Source organism: Citrus sinensis, chromosome 2 (genome assembly GCF_022201045.2).
Source record: "Citrus sinensis cultivar Valencia sweet orange chromosome 2, DVS_A1.0, whole genome shotgun sequence".
Taxonomy (NCBI): domain Eukaryota; kingdom Viridiplantae; phylum Streptophyta; class Magnoliopsida; order Sapindales; family Rutaceae; genus Citrus; species Citrus sinensis.
Genome location: NC_068557.1, coordinates 26,238,619 through 26,262,565, shown reverse-complemented (window position 1 = coordinate 26,262,565; position 23,947 = coordinate 26,238,619). Strand labels below are relative to the sequence as shown.

Genomic DNA, 23,947 nt, shown 5'->3' with positions numbered 1-23,947 from the left:
GACTGGCCGCATCAGCATATCACAATGACTTGGCTTTACATTGGAGCAACAGCTCGTGTCGGTGCATCACGGTCTGTATGTGTCTGTGGTTTCGTCGGTGACTTGGTGGCTCAATGCTGTCAGCTGTGTGTGTGCCGCCATGTCCCATGTTGTGTGAGCTCTGAGCTCTGTGTCTATGGTGCGAGGCTCTAAGCTCTGTGCTTGTGGTCATGAGCTAGCTAATCGATTTAGAATTTTAGGTTTTAGTTTCTGAATTCATTTTAAAAAAAATTATGTCAGTATCCAACCTGATCAGATTTCAGATTGGATCGAGTTTAACCCGATCGAATTGTGATCCAATTAAATTGGATAGAATCTCACACGATTAAGTTCGAATCTTTATCTACATTTAATCTGAATATGTATTTTTCGGGGTCGAATTGAGTTTGGTTAAATTCCCACCTTTGGTGATGAAATTATAATCCAAAATTTCGGAATTTTTTTTTTCTGTTTTATAGTTCTGAAAGTAAACTAGAAAATTTTTGTTATTTTTTTTTATAAATAAGCTTGAACATCAAACTTTATTTTTGAAATGTTTACACAAATTATAATCAACTTCAAAAGTTTACATTTTTCAATAGGAACTCATATTTAAACATAGTTTATCTTATATCCTCTCCATGAATATTTAAATATATAATAAGTAAAACTTAGGACCAAATAAATTAATTGAAAATTTTTGACTTAGCAAGTGATATAAATATAAAGTATGTACTATATTAGTAATTAGTTAAAGGAACATGTTCAATCTAATGTATAAATATTGATAAAAGAGACAATATTTAGTTTCAAAATAATAGTACATGTATCTTTATAGTGTTATATAGAATCATCTTAAAAGTCTAAACATTTATATTATATTCAGAGTATTTCTCTCAATATAAGTTTCATGAATACAATATATTATATAAATTATTGTTCCAAATAACTTTAAAAAATATAGATATTTTATTCCATCTTAAACTTTTAATGCAGTATAATATATATTTTTTGGAATATACATATAATTATTATTATGTGGATGTAATTTCCTTAAATGAGATATAAAAAAATGAACAATTTATTATTTTTTTATAACTTGTCTAATTAATTTTTGTATGACTAAACAGAAATTAATCCTCTAGAAAAGTTTTACTATAGTAGATAATACCACCAATTGAAAGTTGGCTCACCTTTCTAACGCTATTTAAAAAAAAAAAGGAAAAAAAAAAAACGAATCCTAGCTAGCTAGTATCTTTATATCTCATCACAGTAACAAACAATAGAGCACCAAGTAGTACCCACATCGTTCGTAAGGTTCCCCCTCCGTATTGTCGGTGACAACCTCGTTGTTATTTCGCCAGATAGTTTACACCAATCTTTTTCCCTCCGTATTGTCGGTGACAACCCCGTTGTTATCTCACCAGATACTTATGTATCAATTAATTAATATCCATAAGCATCGACTTCTATTCTCAAAATTAATGAATAACGCTTTATGGGGGAAGTCCAGAATCAAATTATTTTTACTCCAAGTGCTGAATTCGTGGAAACTTAATTTTACATAAATTATAATACATTTAATTTATTAAATAGGTCCATAAGACTTGAGACTATTTGCACTTTAAAATTACTCTTACTCTTATTTCAATAAAGAGTTACGTTATTTGAACCCACAAATTTACTTCTTATTAATTAATATTTTTTTGATAAAATTACTTAATTAACCATTTCTTCTCTTTCTCTTCTCAATTTTATAAATTTTCATTAATTCATTTAGATATATTATTTTAACTGCAAATAATTGATATCACTAAATAATAGAAATAAAACTCACCATTTAAAAATAAATATCAACAAATTTTTATCAGTCATGAAAGTTAGTGAATACAAAAATTAATTTTTATCAAACACAAAAGATAATGAAAATTAAGGGAAAAATATTGTTATATATAGAAAGCATAAAATATAAATCATGATATACCAAGGACTACAAAAATGAATTCAAAAGAAAGTGAAATTGAGTGTTTTGTTTGCATAATATGTGAGTAGAAAGAAGATGCACAATTGTAAGGTAGAGAGAGAAAGAGATTAGTGAAGGGTAATTTTGAGATTTTAATTTTTGATAATAAATTTATTTTTTTAAATGGGTGTGGAAAAGAATTTGGTGGATTCAAATAACCTCACTATTTAATAAATTAATTTATTAGAAAAAATACCCATATGTAAATTACTAATAAGGATTTTCCAATCTCTTAAAAAATATTTAGTTTAAAAAATAGCAAATCAATACTTTTAACATTTTTTTAACATATTTTTAGTTCTCTAGCCATAAATCTTAAAAAATCAATTTCCAATCTCTTAAAAAAAAATTTAGTTTAAAAAATAACAAATCAATACTTTTAATATTTTTTGAACATATTTTTACCGTTTGATTTTTTTAAAAGTATTTTCATAGTGTTCTCCTCCTTCTACTTCCCTTTTCCAGACTTCTTCTTTTTCTTCATCTACTTCTTCTTCTTCTTTTTGGCCAAATGGCCAATTTATTTTCTAATTTTTAGGCTAAAAACTTGGGGTGTATAAATCAATATTGAAAAAAATTAGGGTGTATAAATTACTATCGAACATATTCTTTAATAAACAAAAGCTAATAACTGAAACTTGTGTTAAAAAATTTGTTTAGAATATAATTTGATTCTATTGTATATACTAAATTTTTATTAAGTCGTTTTGGAGGTGCAAAATAGTTTGATTGGTGTTTTAGTAAATTAATTTTTTGGAGGTGCAAAATAGTTTAATTGGTGTTTTAATAAGTTAATTTAACTGGCTTAAGTAAGCCTTTTTTGGTATTTTAAAGAGTTTAGAAAGTAAAACTTAATTTTTTAAATTTAGCACATAAGTGTATATAATATCATAGTATTCAGAATAAATTTTAGAGTGTAAATATCCTCACTCGTTCATGAAATTGGAACCCTTGCTTAAATTATCATATTTTTTTTCTTTCTTCTAGTGAAAGCTGATATTTTTAGAAATTAAAAAAGGAGTAATAATATACATTCTAAATTTTTATCTCAAATTTTATTTAAAATATTTATTGAATGATTAATAATTTTGTATAAAATTAAAGTGAATTAATTGTATTATTTTATTACTTAATAGAGTTGCCGCTTAATTAATACGGTATAAAACCAATAACGTTTTTGGTATAACATATAAATTGATTATGACCGTTGGATTAGCACTGAGGATTGATAATCGTACGACATCACAACTAATAAAGGTAGAATGATTACGAGTATCATAACTGGGCACATGCGAATCGTGATGAATGGGGACCCAATCCGTAAATATTTGTTTCGGAACGATGGGAACAGCCTACCAAAGCTTGCCGCCAAACACGGGGTCTTTTTCGGTGTCTCCCTCACATCACGCGGCGTAATTATTATTTTTTTCTAAATACTATTATTATTATGGCTTTGATAATGTCACTGTCACCTCCCACACTTTTACATTATTTATTTATTTTTTCAATAACATCTCTCATATTTTATATGCAGATTAGTTATTTTGTCGCAAAACACTCTAATTAACACAACTTGTGTTATCTGCAGAAATAATTAGATTGTCTTAAGCTATAATTAAAAAAAGAGAGAGAGAGAGAGAGTAAAAAATGGCCGAAATTAAGTCTCTTCAACTATGGCTGTAATTGCCACTTGGGCTTGTAGTTCAGTGGTGAACTATTGCTCTTAAAATCAAGTATGATTATGAGTGTAATTGTTCGAGTTCTTATGAACTCAACCTTCCTCAATTAAAACATAATTATGTAGAAATTATTTGTAATGTCTTTCTTTCTTATTAAATACGAGTAGAGTAGAGATATTCTTTTTCTGTAATAAGGGATAACTGGCTGAACATGTACTTCATATAATAAAAATGTAATAATATAAGATTTCGTGAGTGGAGTAGAGACATTCCTCCTCCGTGAGAAATATTTAACTGAATATATATTTTATAAAATAAAAAATTATAAATATTAATGTAATAATTAATTATTATAATAATTATAAATATTTATGTAATAGAATAATTTGATACTTAATCAGTTAAAAAAAAAAACTATGGCTGTAGTTTTAAGTCCGAATCCCCCCAGTATTCAAAGAAAACTTTATCTTCAGGAGCTGTCCTCCTCGTGATTTATGGGGAAATTTTAATGGACGGAGAGTATCTAACCACGTGGCAAATTCAGATACAATCAAAAGAATGGTGTCTAATGGGCAAAGAGCCAGCTGGCCACTCAGTCCAGCTCGTCGTCAACCCTCTTCTATTATTATTATTATTATTATTATTATATTAGTATTTATGTGTGTGTTTTCTTTTTTCAAATCTCTCGCTTCTTGATTTAATAATCATTGAGAAAATCTTGTCTTTTGTTTTTTTTTTTTCCTCCCAACCTCACCATTTATTCTAAGTTTTTTCAATCTAAATGAAGAAATTCTAATTTTTTTTTTATGGGATAAACACTGATTAAACTCTGTAAGATTGTTTAGATAGATTAACCAGTTATGGTAAGCTGAAATAATTGCAACAAATTAGACTGATTTTGGTATTTTTTACTTTTTAAGTAGAATTGAGCAACAACAACAACAACAACAACGTTGTTCTAACCGCCGACATTATAAATTAGAAAAAAAATAAACAAATAAAAGTTTTTGAAGAAGAAAAAAAGGATTGTACTAAAACACGTGAGATCAAAACTCAGCTTTTTTGGAAACCTCCTTCATAGAAGGCTGCAAATATGGTCAGTTTATAATGGACACCGCCAAATTAGAAAGTCAATCCAAGCATCCTGTAGCCACACCAAAACAACTTTCGTATATAATGCAATTTGTACTGCCCTTAGTTTTGCTGGCAGTTAGTTCCAATAAAAATCAATTTCTTCTCATGTTGCTCTATGATTCTAGCCGACACGATAAACTAATATCAAATAGATAAAAGTTAAAAAAAAAAAAGAAGAAAAGAAAAGAAAAGCCCTAATGCATGTGAGATCAAAGACTCAGCTTTTGGAAGCTTCATTCACGAGGGCTGCGAGCGAATTCAGTCCATTTTATAGTAAGCTATCAAATTATAAAGTCATCAATTTATGCCTACACCAAATAAGTTTGATTCGCACACTTGATTGGGCTTTATTGATGATGCATGCAACACTTCATCAAAATATAATGTTGAGATAAAAGTAAGAGAATCGAGATGACTGGTTATTAATTTTTTATTATTATCCTAGTTACTTGATTTAATTGGTAAACTAAAAATAAAAATTAGAGTGAAGAGCACTCATTTTGAAAAATAAAAAATAATAAAAAAAATTAAAAGGAGGAAAAACATGTTTATGTGAAAACGGTCAACTGGCCTTGATTCCTTTTGAAAGTCATATGAGGCTGAGTCCTGCACGCGACGTATTACAGGGAAGGGTTAATCATATCTCACACAGAAATAATGATACTAAAATTCATAATTATAATTATTAAAAATCATTTTAATTCCCCGCTTCTCGTGGAAAAATCGAAGGGGTCAAAAACCAAAACGCCAAGGCCCAAGCTCTCTTTTATTTTTTATTTTTGTTACAATCAACACAACACCGAATTCCATGAATGTCTGGAAAGATCCCTCCTTAGAACACGTATAACCTTGAGAAGCCCACGTGTCGTTTTTGAAACGTGTCAAATTCGTATTGCATGTGGCTTCTTTTATTTAATTTTTTAATTTATTTTAACATAACGAAATTATCGTCCCCACCGATACTGTCCTTTTATAGGCTAGACAGCCCATATAGACAAGGACAGGAGTCTTGACAGACGGGCCAACACCGTTGCTCGGAATCTTCCACGTGTCAGCGCTCGAAAATGATTTTGCACTTTTTGCACCGATGCCCTTACTGTTTATGTATAATTCAATTTCTAACACTTCATATTTCATATTCTTATTTAGGACAAACTTTCGAATTTTTAACTTTTGATGGGCAGATTTTCAATTAATACAAAGCTCTTGTAGTTAACTGAAAATGTTATACCATCTCGCTTCTTTAACAAGATTCTTCCTTTAAATTTGTTTAGCTAGCACTCAATTATAAACCAATAAAAATATGACACATTTTTTTTAATAATAATCATTGTTTTAATTGCAAAAAATATAACTCTACATTAATTGGCTTTAACATTTATGATTTTAAGAGAGTTTATAATTGTGTTAATCATTTATTACCCAGAAACAGGTTAGTTGTTCCTTGCCATGAATGAATTGTAAGGGCATTTTAACGTTTGCAAGGCTAAAGTCATTCTTGGAAAGAGTAAAAAGAAAAAAAAAATCTATCAGATAACAACATGAAAGGGTAGAAGTAATAAAAGACATCCCTTAAAGATAATTATAACATTTACAGAAAAGTATAAGGACCCCATAGCAAGGATCAAAGAAGTCCAAGATACTCCCATCCTTACTTGTCCATTGTGTCAGGACCTTGGGCCCCACATTCTTTTCTATTTTTTGGAATTTTGAGCCCCACATTTTGACACGGCAATAAAGTGGTTAATATTAATTACTCAGTTAATTACTATTTACTGTTTTTAATTTATCATTTAACAACTTCAAATTAAAGTCCATTTTAATTTATTAAAATATTCCCCTCAACCGAGTAATATATAGTAGAATCTCCATTATATAACAATTTTTGACAATCCTAAGCTAATGTGCTAAATTAGTAAGACAATATTTTTTCTCTAAAAACTCTTATATAATTCTATGATCCCATTCATATAATAAATTAATAATTAGTTAAATTAAAAAAATTAATTATGATATTTTATTAAATAAAATATGATTAAATTGTTACTTTTTTAAAAAATTTAAATATTGTAAGATTTCGTTTCTAATTTTTCTAACTGTATTTACAAGTGTTGGAGTTGAATTCTCCAATTGCAATAAAAAGTACGAAGTGTTGTTGATGCTTTAAGTGCATTTTTATATATAACATGCTCTAAAGCTATTATGGGATCCTCAGCTTTGTCATTAGCGAGATTTTCAATGATGTTAGCAATGATTTCTTCTAAATTTGAAACCTTGTAACCTGTATTTCATTTGATTGAATTGATAACTCATACAAATGAATTTTTAATAGATTAATTTATATTCAATTAGTTAGATACGTAAAATACAAAAAAAAATTATTGAACTAATTCGTGTTCAATTGATTAGAATTGTAAAATACAATAAATTTTTTGTTGATTAAATTACACTCCATAAATTAATAAATTATTAATTGATCGATTAACTAATACATCTTTTTATTAATAGATTTTGTACGATCTCAATATTATTAATATATATAATTTATACTATAATCAAAGTCATCAAATTGCCCCTTCTTGTTTAGTTACAAGCCATGTGATCAGTTTAATTAACCTTTAACACCAACAAAAGATTTGCATCTCTTATAACAAAAAAAGAAAGTAAAAAAAAAAATAAATAGACAAAAGTATAGACATTAAATTTAGTTTGAATAAAAATCGGGGACTTATGTGATAAAAGAATTCGTAGTCAGGCTGTTTATATACAGGTGAACGTTAAAACAACAATAATGTTAATGGAAATAACAAACAAGCCTGCCGGAGGATTAGAAATAGGAAAATCAGAGCTATAAAAAGAGAGTTAAAGAAGAGACGCAGAGAGAGAAGGAAGGGGAGAGAGAGAGAGAGAATTATTGATTGTTATTCACATTCATTTATTCAATCCTTCTTTTTTCTTCTTTTTCTCCACCTCCTTGAAAAAAAAAAACAATCTCTTCCATTTCTTCTTCTTCTTCATCTTCAATTCCTCATACATAAAACGCAAAGCTTGATAATGGCGACGAATAAAGAGAGAGAAAATCAGAAAGACAGGGGAGGGGAGAAGAAGATGCTTGTTGGGGTGATATGGAACTGTGCAGCTGAACTAAAACTCATATTAGTTGCTCTTTTGATTCTCTGTAGCGTCGCCACTCTCCTTCAGTTTTTGCCTTCTCGTTTCACAATCTCCACTTCTGATCTTCGTCTTTGCATTTCCAAAATTCCCTCCCAAACGGACCCTACCGCCGACACCAACACCAACACCAACACCAACACCAACATTCCTTCTCAACGTTTACAGATTCAGCAGCAGGAGCAGCAGCAGCAGCAGGCGCCGCCGCCGCAACAACAGCCACCACCGACACCTCCGCCGCCACCGGCCCTGGAACATGACCAGATCCTCAACAACAGCGTCCTCAAGCGGGCTTTCAATCCCTACGGCGCTGCGGCTTATAACTTTATCACAATGGGGAGTTACAGGGGAGGGTTTGGTACGTTTGCCATCGTTGGCCTTTCATCCAAGCCTCTTCATGTTTATGGCAAGCCGGCTTACCAATGCGAATGGGTTCCTCAGAATGACACCAAGAAATCAACTTTCGCTAAATACACATACAAAATGCTCCCCGATTGGGGCTACGGCCGCGTTTACACTGTTGTTATTGTGAATTGCACGTTTGCCGAGCCTGTTAACGATGATAATTCTGGAGGAACTTTGTATTTACATGCATCTACGGCTGGTGGTGGGGATGCGAATTTTAATTTAACTGATGTGGTGTTTGCTTTGGAAGAGAAGCCTGGGAGTGTTGATTTTAGTGTGTATAGGACTTATGAGCCTAAGTACGATTATTTCTACTGTGGGTCGCCATTATATGGAGGCTTGAGTCCGCAGCGTATTCGGGAATGGATTGCTTATCATGTGAGGCTTTTTGGGGAAAAATCGCATTTTGTGATTTATGACGCGGGCGGGGTTCATGAGGAAGTGTTTCAAGTGTTGAAGCCATGGATGGATTTGGGTTATGTGACATTGCATGATATTAAGGAGCAAGAACGATATGATGGGTATTATCACAATCAGTTCTTGGTTGTGAATGATTGTTTGCATAGATACAAGTTTATGGCTAAGTGGATGTTCTTCTTCGATGTTGATGAGTATATTTTTGTGCCACCGAAGAATACCATCAAGTCTGTGCTTGATTCTCTCATGGGTTATAATCAGTTCACTATTGAACAGATGCATATGAACAGTCAGCTTTGTTTTGCTGGTGATTCAGGAAAAGCTCACAGGTAATTTCCCTTAATTATTATTAATTTTTCTAGGATTATATATTAATTCAAAATTGCTAGTTTCTTAGAATTTAATATGAATCATTTCATATCTGTTGAGATTGAGAAACATTGATCTTTGATGACTAGGAACAAAATTTGGGTTTTCTTTTAATTAAGAAAAACTTCTAGGGGTCGAAGGAAAAGGAATGCAAAAATTTAGGGGGAAATGTTTGTTGCGTGTCTTTAGATTCTAAAATGCCCTGTCGTTTTAATAATTGCCAGATTTGGCATTTGAATTGATCAAACTGAGTGTAGGAATAGTAAAATCAGGACACAGTTCTTGGTAGCTATTGTTTGATCCCAAAGTTGGTTGAATTTTTCCTGGCATGTGAAAAATGCAAAAAAAAAAAAAATCCACCATCAGCAAGTTTTAACTTCATTAACCGATGTAAATGTGAATTCTCAATATCAATAATGCATGTGTGATGAGGGTATATTTGGTATTCTATCAAAGCATGAGCTGTAGGTTAAGATTTAGTAATTGTGGGCATACGAACACCGTGTGGTACTTGTCCATTTGTTTGATTTGTTTTTCTGAACATTTTAAGTTTGTGGTGGTTGAGTGATTGGAACATATTTGAACTGGTGTTGAACATATTTATATGAGAGATCAAGTGGTGTGTGGTTGTTTGGAGTTTTTCTTCTTGTATGTTGGTGTTTGATTCTTCCTTCTCTTCATTGTATTAGAACAGGTGGAAGTGAGGTGGGTCTGAACTTTGTTCTAATGTGACTGACCTATGATTGGGACCTTATTAATTAGTTTAATAGTATTATGCTTCTTTTTTTAAAAAAAAGGTCTCTCAAACCTTTAATCACCAATGCTCTCTTCTTCCGAAAGACATGTAGAATGACACATCAATAAAAAAATGGATTAATTGCATTCATGAAATGGACTTCAAAAGATGAAATATGCAATGGGTGCTGATGTTTATAAAATCTAGAAACAGACATAATGATATGGACATAGATTAATGATATCTTGAGATGTGGGTTTTGTAAACAGTACGCTACTCAGTGTAATATCCATTTTTGGAATCATGATTATGGCCCCTATCCAATGAGCTTCAATCTTGCTAGATTTTGATTTCCTTTTCGAAGAAGTGAGTTGAGTGCTTAGTAGATTATGTTGTTGAATCAGGAAATAACTATTAGAATCTATTCGTTTTTAAAACACATTCTGCAACATTTTTAGTATGGTTGTTGATGCATTTTGTTCATGTTCCTCTTATTTAAATACAGGAAATGGGGATTTGAGAAGCTTGTATACAAGGATGTAAAAAGAGGTATAAGGAGGGATCGTAAATATGCTGTTCAACCGCGCAATGTGTATGCCGCAGGGGTGCACATGTCGCAAAACCTATATGGTCAGATAACCCACAAGACAGAGGGCAAGATCAAATACTACCATTACCACGGCACGATCGCACAACGGACTGAACCCTGCACAACCTTCATCAACTGGACGAGATACAACTTTGAGAACACACCTTATGTGTTGGACATCACAATGAGGGCCGTAGCAGGAGCTGTGAAGAAATTCGAGCTCGCAAAGATTGGCGATAGATTAAAACACACTCGCCAATGACCTTTGTATTTAAGTTAAACCGGGTTTTTTGAACAATCTGAGTTTCTTTTCTTTTCTTTTCTTTTCTTTTTTCCTTCATTATCTAAATATTTCAGGGAGAGAGAGCACGGAACTAGAACACAAACGTATTGAAATTTCATTTGGGGGGTGTGCTCTGTAAGTCCTCTTTTGTATGATAGTTTTACAATTTTTTTAAGGGAGAAAAAAAAAAAAAAAAAAAGAGTACAGAGAGAGTGAGGTACAGGTGGTATATGTGGACTGTATGTGCAGGATTTTTAGAGAGTTACGTTCATTTTTTTTCTTTAACATTTTAATATTCAATTTTAATATATTTGATTCTTGATTCTTTCATTAATTATCAATGGACTTGGGGTTATTTTTGTTGTCGGTGAGAAACGGGGCCACCACCTCTTTCCACCAGCGAGAGCCAGCCAAAGTGCCTTGGGTTGGCTTTGCTGCCACACTTTTTTTTTTGTTTTCTTTGTTTTCCTCTCATCATGGACTTATGCTTCGTTGAAGAGAGAGGTCGCTTTGTGTAATATGGAATTGTAGTAAAGCAGATGGATGCCATTATTATTTTAAGCAAAAGCCAAAAGCCGGAAAGCTGTTGTCCTTGGAGCTTTTTGACAAAGTTGTCAAAAAAGGGGCATGTGAGTTATGATAAGGCTAGCACTAGCTAGAATCCAATATCAAACGTCTAATCATTTAACTAATTCACAGAAGGCAAAAAAATAGGCAAATCCTATCTTACATGCATGTAAGATACATCCCCCTCACATAAATAGTGCATGTGTGGGATCCACACACTATTCATGTGAGAAGAATGTATCTTACATGCATGTAAGATAGAAGGACCCAAAAAAATAAGGGGAAGGAGTGAATTATAAGATTTGACGAGCGAGACAATGAGGATTAAACAATTGGAATACTTCTGGACGACTCTTCTCCCCTTATGTTATATAATACCTTCATTTTCCAAAACAGTTCCTCTTTTTTTTTTTCTTTTTTCTTTTTTTTTTCCTTGTTACCTCGTAATTTTTTCAGTAAATGAGAAATTGTAAAAAATTTGTATGAAAATGGGAGAGATTGAATGATGGTCCATGGAGGAGGGGTTTGGTGGGTGGTCCCGTTGCTTCACGTGTTTGTGAAGCCGTTAATAAAGAACAATCATAATGAATGATGATGTGCTGATCAATTCATGTATAACAAGCAGTAGCATACACTGATACACGTACATATACACTTTGAATTTTGATTGGACTAAAGTTGGTAGGCAAAGGATAGTTCCATCTGTGCATCCTTCTTATTAGTTATTAGTCCCATTACCCTCAGCCAAAGCCAACGGACGGTCCAAAAAGTGATTCACATTCAATAAATTCCCCAACTGTATTGTTGTTATTACCCTCGGCCAAAGCCAATGCACGGTCCAAAAAGTGCTTTACATTCAATAAACTCCCAACTGTACTATTGTTATTCTCTGGCTCACTGCATGTGTATGCTTCACAATTTCATTCATTTTCATCTTCATGGCTCAGATTCTTTTTCAGGCAGTTTTTTTCTTTCTTTCTTTTTTTCTCTCAGCTTGCAATTTTAATGGCTGACAGTAGATTGTCGTTGTACTTCCTCCGCTGGCTAGTGGGTGTGTCATACATGAACGTACTTTATCATTTGAGTTTTGGAGTCAGAGTGGGGCACTATGTTAAGACTGTAAAACTAGAGAGGTCACAGTCTAAAAGAGTCCATGTTGCAGGGTCTAGTTTGAAATATATGTATATACACCCTGTATTGCATCATATTAAAATCATTTATGGGAGAGTTGAAGATAAGGTTGTTTCGTACCCAGTGGCTTCCTGGCCCTAAAAATCAATGAGGCAGGTTAGAAAAATAAATAAATGAGGAATTAACCCTTTTAAGTTTTTAAGGGAAAAAAAAAAAAAAGAACTCTATTATTAGGCTAAATTTTTTTTCAAAATAATGAATGATCCAATCAATTTTAGTTGTTATCTCATTGTTTTCTATTCTTCTCCTACTTTCAAGGAGTGACGTGAGCCACAAATGGGCCAAAGCTACAGCCATAAAAGAAGGGAATTTTTTCAACCATTTCCAGCTGTTGAGTTGAAGCAGTGCTGTACCTGTTTGGCACCCAAATTAAGAAAGCGAGGAAATAAGACAACCAATCTTGTTTTTGTTTCCTTCTATACAATTATTCCTTATTTTAAACACGATTCCTTTTCTTTCTTTTTTTTCATTTGTTTATGCATCTGTCAAAGCCTCAATGTTTGTGCATGTTTCCTAATACTTTAAAACAAATCTTCTAAAGAATCATAGACCTTGATCCATACATAATGATACAAAATTTATCAACCACAAAGTTGCATTAAATAAACTAATTATAATTTATTTAATATAAGAATCTTATTAAGTTACATAATTATGTAACATACATCAATTCAATAGTTATTATCAGTAACACAAAGTTAGTTTTTATTAATTTTACTTTTATGTTACTGGTAACAACTGTTGAGTTAATGTATGTTATATAATGATGTAACTTAAACAACCACCTTAATATAATTTCGTGCTTATCTTGTACGACTCTTAAATTGATTTAACTTACATCAGTATATAACAAAACTCTTACCAATAAATTAAGGGAGTCCCTAAATTACATTTACTGTAACTTAGCATTTGCCATAAATTAAACATCATTGAGGTGCCTTCATTTCTATTTTTCTGTAGAATCACAACATTTTCAGTGCCTCTGAATGACTCACGACAGTTTGCGACATCTTGATAAATTTTCTGAAATTTAAACAAATTCAGGACCCTCGTGTAAAAGCTGCTTTTCCCCTCAATTAGTTATCGTTAGTCTAAGCATTCAAAACTGATGGTAACAAATAAATTAAAACTTCACAACTCAGTATTATCTGGCAGTGCCCAAAAATCTTTTTCATTTTTAAATTTACATATTTTAATTTTTATATATTATTTGTAGAAGACGGGAAATGATGGGGCTCTGAACACATCACATGAAGGCATGTGGATTTGGGAATTTTAGATGACATTTCATATGATATATGTGATTTTTTGGGTTAGGCTTCAACGGAGGAAGGGATTATTGGAGAAACAGAAGAGATTATTTTCTATATTTTACTTGTTTATGGGTCACCTTAAGTTTGGTTTTCGAGTCATTTATTATGTGAGATCTTTGGCCATGTGACTTTATCATTGCATTATTATTATTATTATTATTATTATTATTATTATTATTATTATTATTATTATTATTATTATTATTATTATTATTATTATTATTATTATTATTATTATTATTATTATTCCTTTCTAAGAAGTTGGTCATTGCATTTAATTGATCATTAATTAAATTAGATTTTTTTTGGATTAATTGGTTTTTATTTATTTACTTTTGATTGAAAGGATCTATGGTTGAAAAAGGAGTAATTTGTGTCATTGTGTGGCTTGAATTTATGCGTGTGGTTATGAATATTGTTAGGTTGGATCGTAAGAAACACTACTAACCATTATATGAATATAATTCCATTTGATAATAAATATGTAATGTTATCTTATTTTATATTCTCAATTGATGTGATAGATAATGTGTTACTATTTCATTAGTTGAGTGATAATTAATTATTAAGACTTATAATTTATAATTCAATTGATTAAATTTTATAGATGACGTCACTCATTACAAAATGAGTAATGTTGGTCATCTCAATATCTAAATTTTAATTTTAGTCCCCAATTCGATGTGGTATTAATCATTCATTGAATGATGTTGATAAGTAATTTTACAAATTCATAATTCAATAAATGAGTGGCACATGTTACCACGATTAAAATGTTAAGACTCTCGCATTACTAATATAAAATTTGTAAGTCATCAAAATTATCGCCAGTCCCTATATGGCTCTGCCATTGGTGCTATTCATCAATTGCGGTTGTTTATTTCAGAGAACTAGTTTCCAATCTCCACAGCCTTGACATGCTCAATTGTATAATTATTTGTGGTGGTTAAGGATCATTTCCTTTTAAGTGTTCTTATACATATTTATCACGAAGGTAAATGTGGGGGTCGATGTTCTTGTGAATATTAATTGGTTTGTCTCGTGACGGTTTCATCTAGTGGGATAGTCCCCTTTTGTGTATTCGTAAGAGCTTTATAGCGGTAACTAACTTAGACTGAATGAGCAGTACTAGTATATATTATAGCTACAAATTATAATAATTATTTGTACAAAATAATTGAAGTAGCACGTACTTATAATGAAGATGTTCTATTATCTTAGAAATCGTGTGATTATACCTCCAAGATTAAAAGTGCATACCTATACCGTAAGTCAATATGAAAAATTATAAAAGGAAAATTAATTATAAAATTGTCGCTAATAATTTATAATTATGAACTTACAAATTTGTTTATTATAGATCAGCGACACATTAGAACATTACTGTAAAAATAAAACTGAAATTTCTATTTTGTCTATTATTAACTCTCATATGAAAAAGAAAAATAAATAGAATTAACACTCACTTAGTAATGATGATATTCCAACAGGAGACCGCTGAAATCGAGCTAATACAGAGCCGATGTAGTTTGGGCCAAGTTGGGGTCCTAAAACATTTTTCCTCTGCTTTATGCATGTTTCCAAATGAACACTGGCAAGTTTGAGACACACGTCATTCAAATTTTCTGCAGAGTGGGAACAGATATAAGTAATTAGCAATATCCACGATACTAGAATCTCAAAAAAAAAAAAAAAAAAGCAATGTACCATTAACATCTTACAATAATAATCTTCCTCTTAATAAAAAAAAAACTGAAAATTCACGAACCAATGATGACATCCAATGTCTTGTCTAATCTAATATCTATCAACAAATGAAAATAATACCTATATACACTGTATGGGTGTTGTGACAAAAATAATCATGTCTGCTTGAACTGTATGTAGAAGTTTGCTGAATGTGAAACGAGTGTGAGCAGTGATCTTACAATTAGCAGTGTTCTTATTCTGGTCTTCAAATTTCCGTGTCCCTTAAAGAAGTTGCTGCTCTCTATCTGCAGTTGAAAATCTGCTGGCATTTCAGTTTTATTGGTGCAACTGCTATTCTCTTCTTCTCTTGTGACACGATTTATTTCTATTTCTTTTAAGGGTTTTGACAGCTCTTATTAATTACCTGCTTGGCTGCTTATATTATTTGAGACTCAATTTGTGACTTAGATATTAGGATGCAAAGCATAAAGGTTCAATTCAACAGAAACAGTGCTTGAGCCGAGCCGAAAGGGCTTGTGGGAAATTAATTAATGAGATTAATCAACAGTATATAGATAAAATCACAGCATTAATCCGGCTCCTGCGTTCATCCTCCAAAGTTGCAGAGCATTACTCAATTTCTCAGTCTCTAATCTAAAAGCGTCAGAACGAATACTAGAGATAATGTCCTGTGTTTGCTGGGTATATACGGCCATTTCTGCCTTTAGTTCATCCAACTTCTGCGAAAGCATGGACATCTTCTCATGGTGGTACCGAATGGGGCTGCTTTGATACAGTTCCGTATCAACTCCATAGCGAGCTCGCGCTACTGCCTTCAGATGGTCAAAGACAAAGTCAATTTTAAACCCCGTTAGTTGAGCAGCTTTTAAGTACCACCACCAGGTGAAAAGCAATTTGTTGGTGATGTCCTGAACCTGAGTGCTGCACATGCTCTGCACAGTCGCACACAAAAAGGTGAGCATAAGAGTCTTCTTGTTTTGGCTTAAAAAGCAACCGTCACCCATATCCTCCTGTTTCTTAAGCAAGCCCTTAAGAACTTCGGCAAACGTTGGAATGATTTTGTAATCTCCTAAGCTGATAAGCTCGGACTGCGTGTCCTCCGGACTGATTGGTTTCAGTAATTTACCCGTGTCTAACGAAGAGATATCTTCCACTAGCAATAGGAAATCTTCATCCGAAAGAAAATCTTTTGAATTGCTTACATCTGCTGCAGCTTCATGATGCCTAGCCTCAGAAATTTTGTTACGAATCTTTCGGTTTTCCTCCTCGAAAGCATTGAGCACGTCCATATATGTATTGTCTTTTTCACTGTCGGAGTCGCCCTCTATTATGTCTTTGAAGGTTAAGACTTTACCTATTGTATCACTAGTTTTGCTGTTGATGGTTATCAAATGGACATCTCCGGGCTTTTTCAGCAGAGCAAGTATTACCTACGTATACACCAAGCAAGTTCTTTATGAGATAAATCAAGATGATATTGTTATAAGCTGGTTTGAATAGAACATCCAATGCAACTATTGAAGATTAATATGATTTTTCTAAAAAATAATCAGTAGGCTTAGTTACCTCAATCACACACATAAATTCTGCTATGTAATCACATTCTTCGCAGTAATAAACGCGTTCTTGTTGGTCTCTTTCCTCCTCACAGACATCACAAATTTGCGTACCGGAATTACCATCAGCATGTTTATCCATGAGAGTTAGCGAATGTTGATGGTGACTCATGTGTTCAATAGTTAGTGGCAGTGGAGAAAGCATGAGATGGAGAGTGAAGTTGCATTTCAGACAATCCTGAAAGGATGCTTCGCTAATGGCAAATTTGTATTTCCGGCATTTGGCGGTGTGATTTAACTTTTCAACGAAAGCATAAATAGGGTCACCACCTTCAGATACGACTCGAGATTGTAGTGTAGCGCAATCAAAATCTAAAACAAAGTCACAAGAATCACATTTGTAAATGTGGCCATGTAAATATTTCTGACAAGCATCGCATGTACGGCCTCTTTCACCATCATTTGTTGTGACAGTGAGAGGATGTCTGTGAAGGACATGTTGGATCTGCCGTGGCATCTGGGCGCAGGTTTTGTGAAGATAAATTCTGCAGGGATCGCAGCCATACGTTGGGTGATTTTGATCTTGGATTAGTACCTTCCCACATGCATAGCACGGAACATCATCATTTGTCCCATTTTCAAGAGGAAGCAAGAAATGGTTGTGGTCAAAATGTACCAGTGTGTCATTGAGTGGTACCTCAATGACCGTACAACGCCAGTGTATGTAGTAGCCGCATTCAATACAACAACAAAAGGGATTCTGTGGGTCTATTTCTTCCTTGCAGGCGTCACAGTAAAACAGATCAAATTTATCTTTGACAAACGAATCAGTAGGGAGAGTGAGAGTGAGAGAGTGGCCATGATGTATATGCTCAACGATTGGTGGTGGTGAGGCTGGGCCACACTGGACATGAAATTTAAAGTCACACTCAACACACCGGACAAAGAATGCGCCTGGCTTAGTGTCAAAACTGCATGCTTGGCATGTGGTAGTCCCCGATCCCGATTTCATTAGAACAAGAAGATGCTCTTGACCTTGGTATCTTATTTTTGGCTTGACAGATATACAATCAAGGTGCAAGTCAAAGTCACACTCATCACATCGGTAGTGTTTGGCTGACATAATCATTGAGTCACATGCATCACAATATAATAAACCACGAAATGTATTTTGAAGTTTCAAACTATGGTGCGCATGGAAAGGGTGTAGGACTTGTTGCGGCAGTTCACTACATGAATTATGGATATAGAACTTACACGGGAGGCAGCCATAGCTCGGACCAAGAATGTTGTTTCTGCATATGCGACACCATTCCTCGTCCACCTCTAAGCGGATCAAGGGATGCCTGTGGCTGAAATGTTCGATGATGTGCTCTTGAACTCGATAATGTTCGATGAGTGTTGCAGCACATGCAAAACCAATCTGAAAATTGCACAAGTCACAGCAGTACTTATAGCCTTTGTGCGATTGGTCGCAGAAATCACATCCAAACTCTAGAGTCCTCTTGAAAGAGAAAACATCTGATTCTTCTTTGAAGCGGAAACGGCAATGTGGATGAAAGTTGGTTTGGAGCAGTTGGGGTAATTCGGCACATGATTGATGGAACAAAGGAGAGTCAGAATCGCAATGTCCGCAGATATAAAAATTACCAGAGATTTCACCGAGGCAAGCAAAGCACCTCTCTGGACGAGACCCGCAGGAGCTGCAATTTTTGGATTCGTCAAAGTAACGACAGAAGCCACAGCGACGGCAATATCCTTTGTAGTCATGCTCAGAAATGAATGACAAGGGATGCTGGTGGACATGCATGTGCAACTTTTCACTCTGCTCCATCTCTCACCTCTCATTCCTCCTCTTCCCTTCTCTGTTTTGCTCTTGCAGTTCGATTTAGTTTACCAATTCGGGAAACACCTCTACATCATTACTCTAAAACATTTTCTTATTGGAGGAATCTCACTCGTTATCACCAACAATGGAGTTGACTTTAGGGAAAAAATTAATATATTTAGCGTATCACGTTACATGAAGCAATAGATGAGGATTAAAATTTTAATTGAAAGATAAAAAATTATTACTGTGTGCCCATTGGCTGTGTATTAGTCTAATATATATCTGTAATCAGCTTGTTATTATATTCTCATCTTTTGAATCTGAATAAAAATTATATTTGACAATTCGGTGATCACTTAATTTGAGATTCGTTTTCTTTTTTCTTTTTCTTTTTTTAACTCTTTTGGCATTAGAGCACAAAAAATTAGCTTTGTTAAATGGTTGGTCAGTGATTTCATAAGGTTTGTTATCCTTTCACTATGCTAAGTATTGTGAAATAATAAATCACTACATGAGTGATTGAAATATAACACTTTTAAGTAATTAACTTTTTTAAAAATAACAGTTTATTATATTAATTGACTTGTTAGTTGACTGATAAAATTTTAATTTTACCTGTAATGAATAAGTCCCAAAATAAAAAGAAAACGATACAAATCAATACCATGTGAATTTATAATTTTACCTTGTTCTTACTGCGAGTCGCTTAAATTTATAATGATATTTGAATGATGATATAGCCCCTGCAATGGATCTATTGCATGATCAATTGTAAATTAATGGAAATGTAGTACATTGTTATTCTTAAAAAGTTAATGTAGTAAGGTGTTACCTCCAGTGGCGGATTTAGAAAAATAATTTATCGGGGGCTAAATTAGATAATAGTAAAATATAAAAAACTAAAATTTTGAATATATAAAATATTTACTAATACATTTATAATTAGTCTTTACGTATTTTTGTTATGCAATAGACTCATTATCAATATTATTAAATTTATTGTTTCTTATATAAACAACCAAACTAACACTTATCACATCCGATTCCAAAGATGATTCTTCATGAATTTTATTACTGAAAACGTTTGTTCCACTATTATTATATAAACTGGAAGAATTAACCATATTTTTTAGAATAAAAAATATTTTGGGTGGTGAGCTATCATTATTTTTAATTAAAATATAGATTTTTATATTTTTTTAAAGTTAAAATTTAAATTTTATGGGGGTTTATATTTTATAGTGACTATTTTAATAAATTTAATGGGGGCTAATTAGAAAATTAAAATATTTTTTTCTTTTATTTTTAAATTTTTTTTTTGGCCAGTGGGGGAGCCCCCACTGGTCATGTGCTGCATCCGCCCCTGGTTACCTCTCAATAATTCGTCTAGTAATTTGTTATTTCATAATACTTGCCATATTGAAAGAATAATAATCCTAAGACCTAATTACAAATTTGGATTTCATTTGGTGAAAATACGATTTTGCCTGTATGACATCAATGTGGCAGCATATTTAGATTAACACGAGTGATAGAAATATAATAATTGTTATTTTTAAAAAGTTGATGTAATAATGTGTTACTTTAAATAATTCGTGTGGTGATTTTTTTTCAATATTTGTAGTAGTGAAAGGATAATAACATATTTCATAATGAACAAATAATGGATGAAGTGCACCTTTGACATTGACTTTCTTTAATTACTTTGTCAACAAATCAATTCCCCGCTTTTTCCTGAATTTTATTAAATCAAATGCTTTTTTAATAAAAAATTATGATATTACGAAAGATAATTTTGGCTTAATATTACTTAACTAATATGCCAATTAGTAATCGACGTCCAAAATGTGAACGTGGCTAAAGGTATTAGCTTTGACTTAGCCCTAGAGTTTCTTGAGTTCGACTTAAAATTTTAAATCACTCAATATAGTTCTTAATTAAGCTAGAAAAGAAATTGTACTAATTCCTTCATCACTTTCATGTCGGAGATCTTTTAGCCAAAACACTTGGGAGTGAAGGATTTTTCATTTTTTTTTATTTTTAATTTTTTGGGCAAACATAATTTTTTAAATGAGTAATGCTATACATCACAATTTTTTTGTCCCAAAAAATTATCCCAAATAATGTGGCATTCAACAATTGGTTGATTAGATAATACAATAACTTCATTTAGATCTTAAAAAATTACCAATCGCTTAATGAATGATAAATTGCTTTGGATAGAATTTGGGATTAAAACAAAAAATTGAGATGTGTCATTATTTTTTTTTCAAAGAATTTAGACCCGTAATTAAAGGATAATTGTTATTTTATGCACATGTTGTGTAGATTTTGAATTTACATCCGAGAATCACGGATTACAAAAACATCCGGAAACTAAATATAAACAAATATGTATTCAGAAGTGAAGGGGAAAAAAACACTTTAATTTTTATAAATGTATTGACAACTCATATGACAGGTCAACAATTGACGAATATGATTTAAAAAATTTAATGGTGTGTTTACTAATCAGTAATCGAAATAGAGTGGAATCGAAATAGACTGGAATCAAAATGAGGAATGAGAATCAGAATAAATTATTTACTTTAAATGTGGGAATCAGAATTGGAATGAATTGTATTGTCATTGATGTGTTTATTTTATCTTAAAATCAGAATAGATAGTTATAAGTTACTAAACTGACCTTAGTTTATTATTGTCATAATAATAATAATAATAATAATAATAATAATAATAATAATAATAATAATAATATAAAGAATGATAAAAAAAATATTAAGATTTAAGTGGAAGTAGTATAGTCACTTTAGGAAATGAAATGTGAACATGATTAGATTTGAATCCAATATTGTATTAATTTCTTTCTCTCTTTTTCTTTTTTCTTTTTTCTTTTTTGTTGGGAGGGGGTCCTTCTAGTGTTTTAAAAATTATATTGGGTCAGCCCATATATGCTGACCCAATATTGGCTGTTGGACACTTATTATTGAAACCTATGGCCACTCCTGCGCCTATCTGCTTTTTTAACTATTTTTTTGATAGGCCTTTTTATGATACCGCAATTTCTTTTACGCTATTAATATGGACGGTTAAATTTAATTGATGGTACATAATATTTAGGGGTGTTCGCGAATAAGATTTTACGAATTGTACATTAATTTATATTCGATCCACGATTTTATGAATTATAAATTTTCAATCCAATCAAATTCACGGATTTGTGAAATTCAATTCAAATCTAATCCATACATATACGGATCGAATACAGATTTGACCCAATCTACCATTTTGCAAATTAGTTTGCAGACCAAAATTTTTTAATTTTGTTCAATCCATGAACTAACTAAATAAAAAAAAATTAATATAAAAATAATGTTACTACCGATCAAATTTAAATTTAAATAAGATTTAAATAAATTAATTATTTAAATAAAGTTTCAAAATATAACACACCAAAACAAAAAAAAAAATCTTATTTGTTTAGATCAGTACATGGAAATTAACTATTTAGAAAGCTATATTTGTTTATTTAATTATTTTTTTATTTTTTATTATTATCGGATAAGATATAATATAGTGTTAATGTAACTATATTTTAACTTATTTATTTACTAGTAAGTACTAATTCCTTATTTACAACTTTTTTAATTAAATAAATACTTTTTTTATTTTTTGCGGAGTCGTAGATTTTTACGGATTTACAGAAGTAGATTCATATCCAATCCACCGATTGCGGATTATCAAAATTTCAATCTAATCCAATCCACCAATCCACGGATCAGATTTTTACATATCAAATTTCTCCAGACCAGACGGATTAAGCGGATCGGATTGAATTCTGAATACCCCTAATAATATTTGTATTAAAAAAAAATTTGTAACGCTAATAACAACATAACGAAGTGAGTGCATTTAAATGAATGTCATAAATTAAATTAATAAACTTCTTAATGAAATTGTCTATAACATAAGAATATTTGATTACCCATGTTTTAGTAATATTTAATATTATTAAAAGCACCCACTATTTTCTACATATAAAGAACTATTGTATAATTGATCATGAAGTATTTATTACTTTTAATATCCATTTAGCATACCTATACGGCTATACCATAAAATTACGGTTTATCTTACAATCACTATTCTCACATATTAGGAAATTATCCAAGTCCTATAAAATTTAAGTTCCATAAGTCTATTTTAATTTTTTTTTCCAGTATCACTTTTCTGATTTTATAAAAGGTGAATCCAATATATATACTTAATTATCTTTAGTTTATAATTCATAAAAAAGTTATTTTATCAATATTCTATAATTGTGATTATAAAATTTTATGTTACTAAGAATTACTACTTTTGTGATGGTAATTAATGGTGAAAATTGAAAAGAAAATTACCTGCAATAATGTTCATACGAGAATGAATGAGGAAAAAAAATTCTTTGTTAATTTTTATTTTTATTGTAAAAACATGGTTTGAACTATTTAACTTAAAATTTTGACACGAAATTTGAGCCATTAATCTCTCACAATCTAATAGTTGATATTGAAAGTAAAAGTATATTATAATGTCAAATCATCTAGTATTGAATTGGATGAAATCAATAATTAGAATTTTGTGCAAAAAATTAAATTTAAGTAGCTTTTATATATATATAGTATCATTAATGATATATACCAGATAATTTATTACAATGCATTAAATCATTAATGTTTAGGTATTAATGGTTTTCCAATTAAACTCAAACAATATGAATTATTGTAAGACCTTATGGAATATCTTAAATAAAGTGTAGTTGAAATAGTTAATTACATTTTACTTATATACTATTTTCCTTTATCAATTAATTAAAATAAAAAAGAACTTATGTTTATATGCAACATGAAAACTACTTGTTACTTTTTAGTTAATTAATTATTTATACAATTATTAAATGAATTTTAGAGATTAAA

General features: G+C 31.4%; 2 protein-coding genes across 2 annotated transcripts; one reads left to right on the top strand and one right to left on the bottom strand.

Moving 5' to 3' along the window:
* Positions 1–7,645: 7,645 nt before the first annotated feature.
* Positions 7,646–11,158, top strand: LOC102614492 (galactan beta-1,4-galactosyltransferase GALS3-like). The gene is made up of 2 exons (XM_006468532.4): positions 7,646–9,176; positions 10,458–11,158. Exons 1-2 carry the CDS (start codon positions 7,909–7,911, stop codon positions 10,801–10,803), a joined length of 1,614 nt encoding a protein of 537 aa, XP_006468595.2. The 5' UTR covers positions 7,646–7,908; the 3' UTR covers positions 10,804–11,158.
* A 4,879-nt stretch (positions 11,159–16,037) lies between these two features.
* Positions 16,038–19,029, bottom strand: LOC112497296 (uncharacterized). Its single transcript, XM_052435300.1, has 2 exons — positions 17,172–19,029; positions 16,038–17,035 (listed from the first exon to the last, which is right to left on the bottom strand). The coding sequence occupies exons 1-2, from the start codon at positions 18,993–18,995 to the stop codon at positions 16,166–16,168; spliced, it is 2,694 nt and encodes an 897-aa protein (XP_052291260.1). The 5' UTR covers positions 18,996–19,029; the 3' UTR covers positions 16,038–16,165.
* Between the last annotated feature and the right edge of the window lie 4,918 nt (positions 19,030–23,947).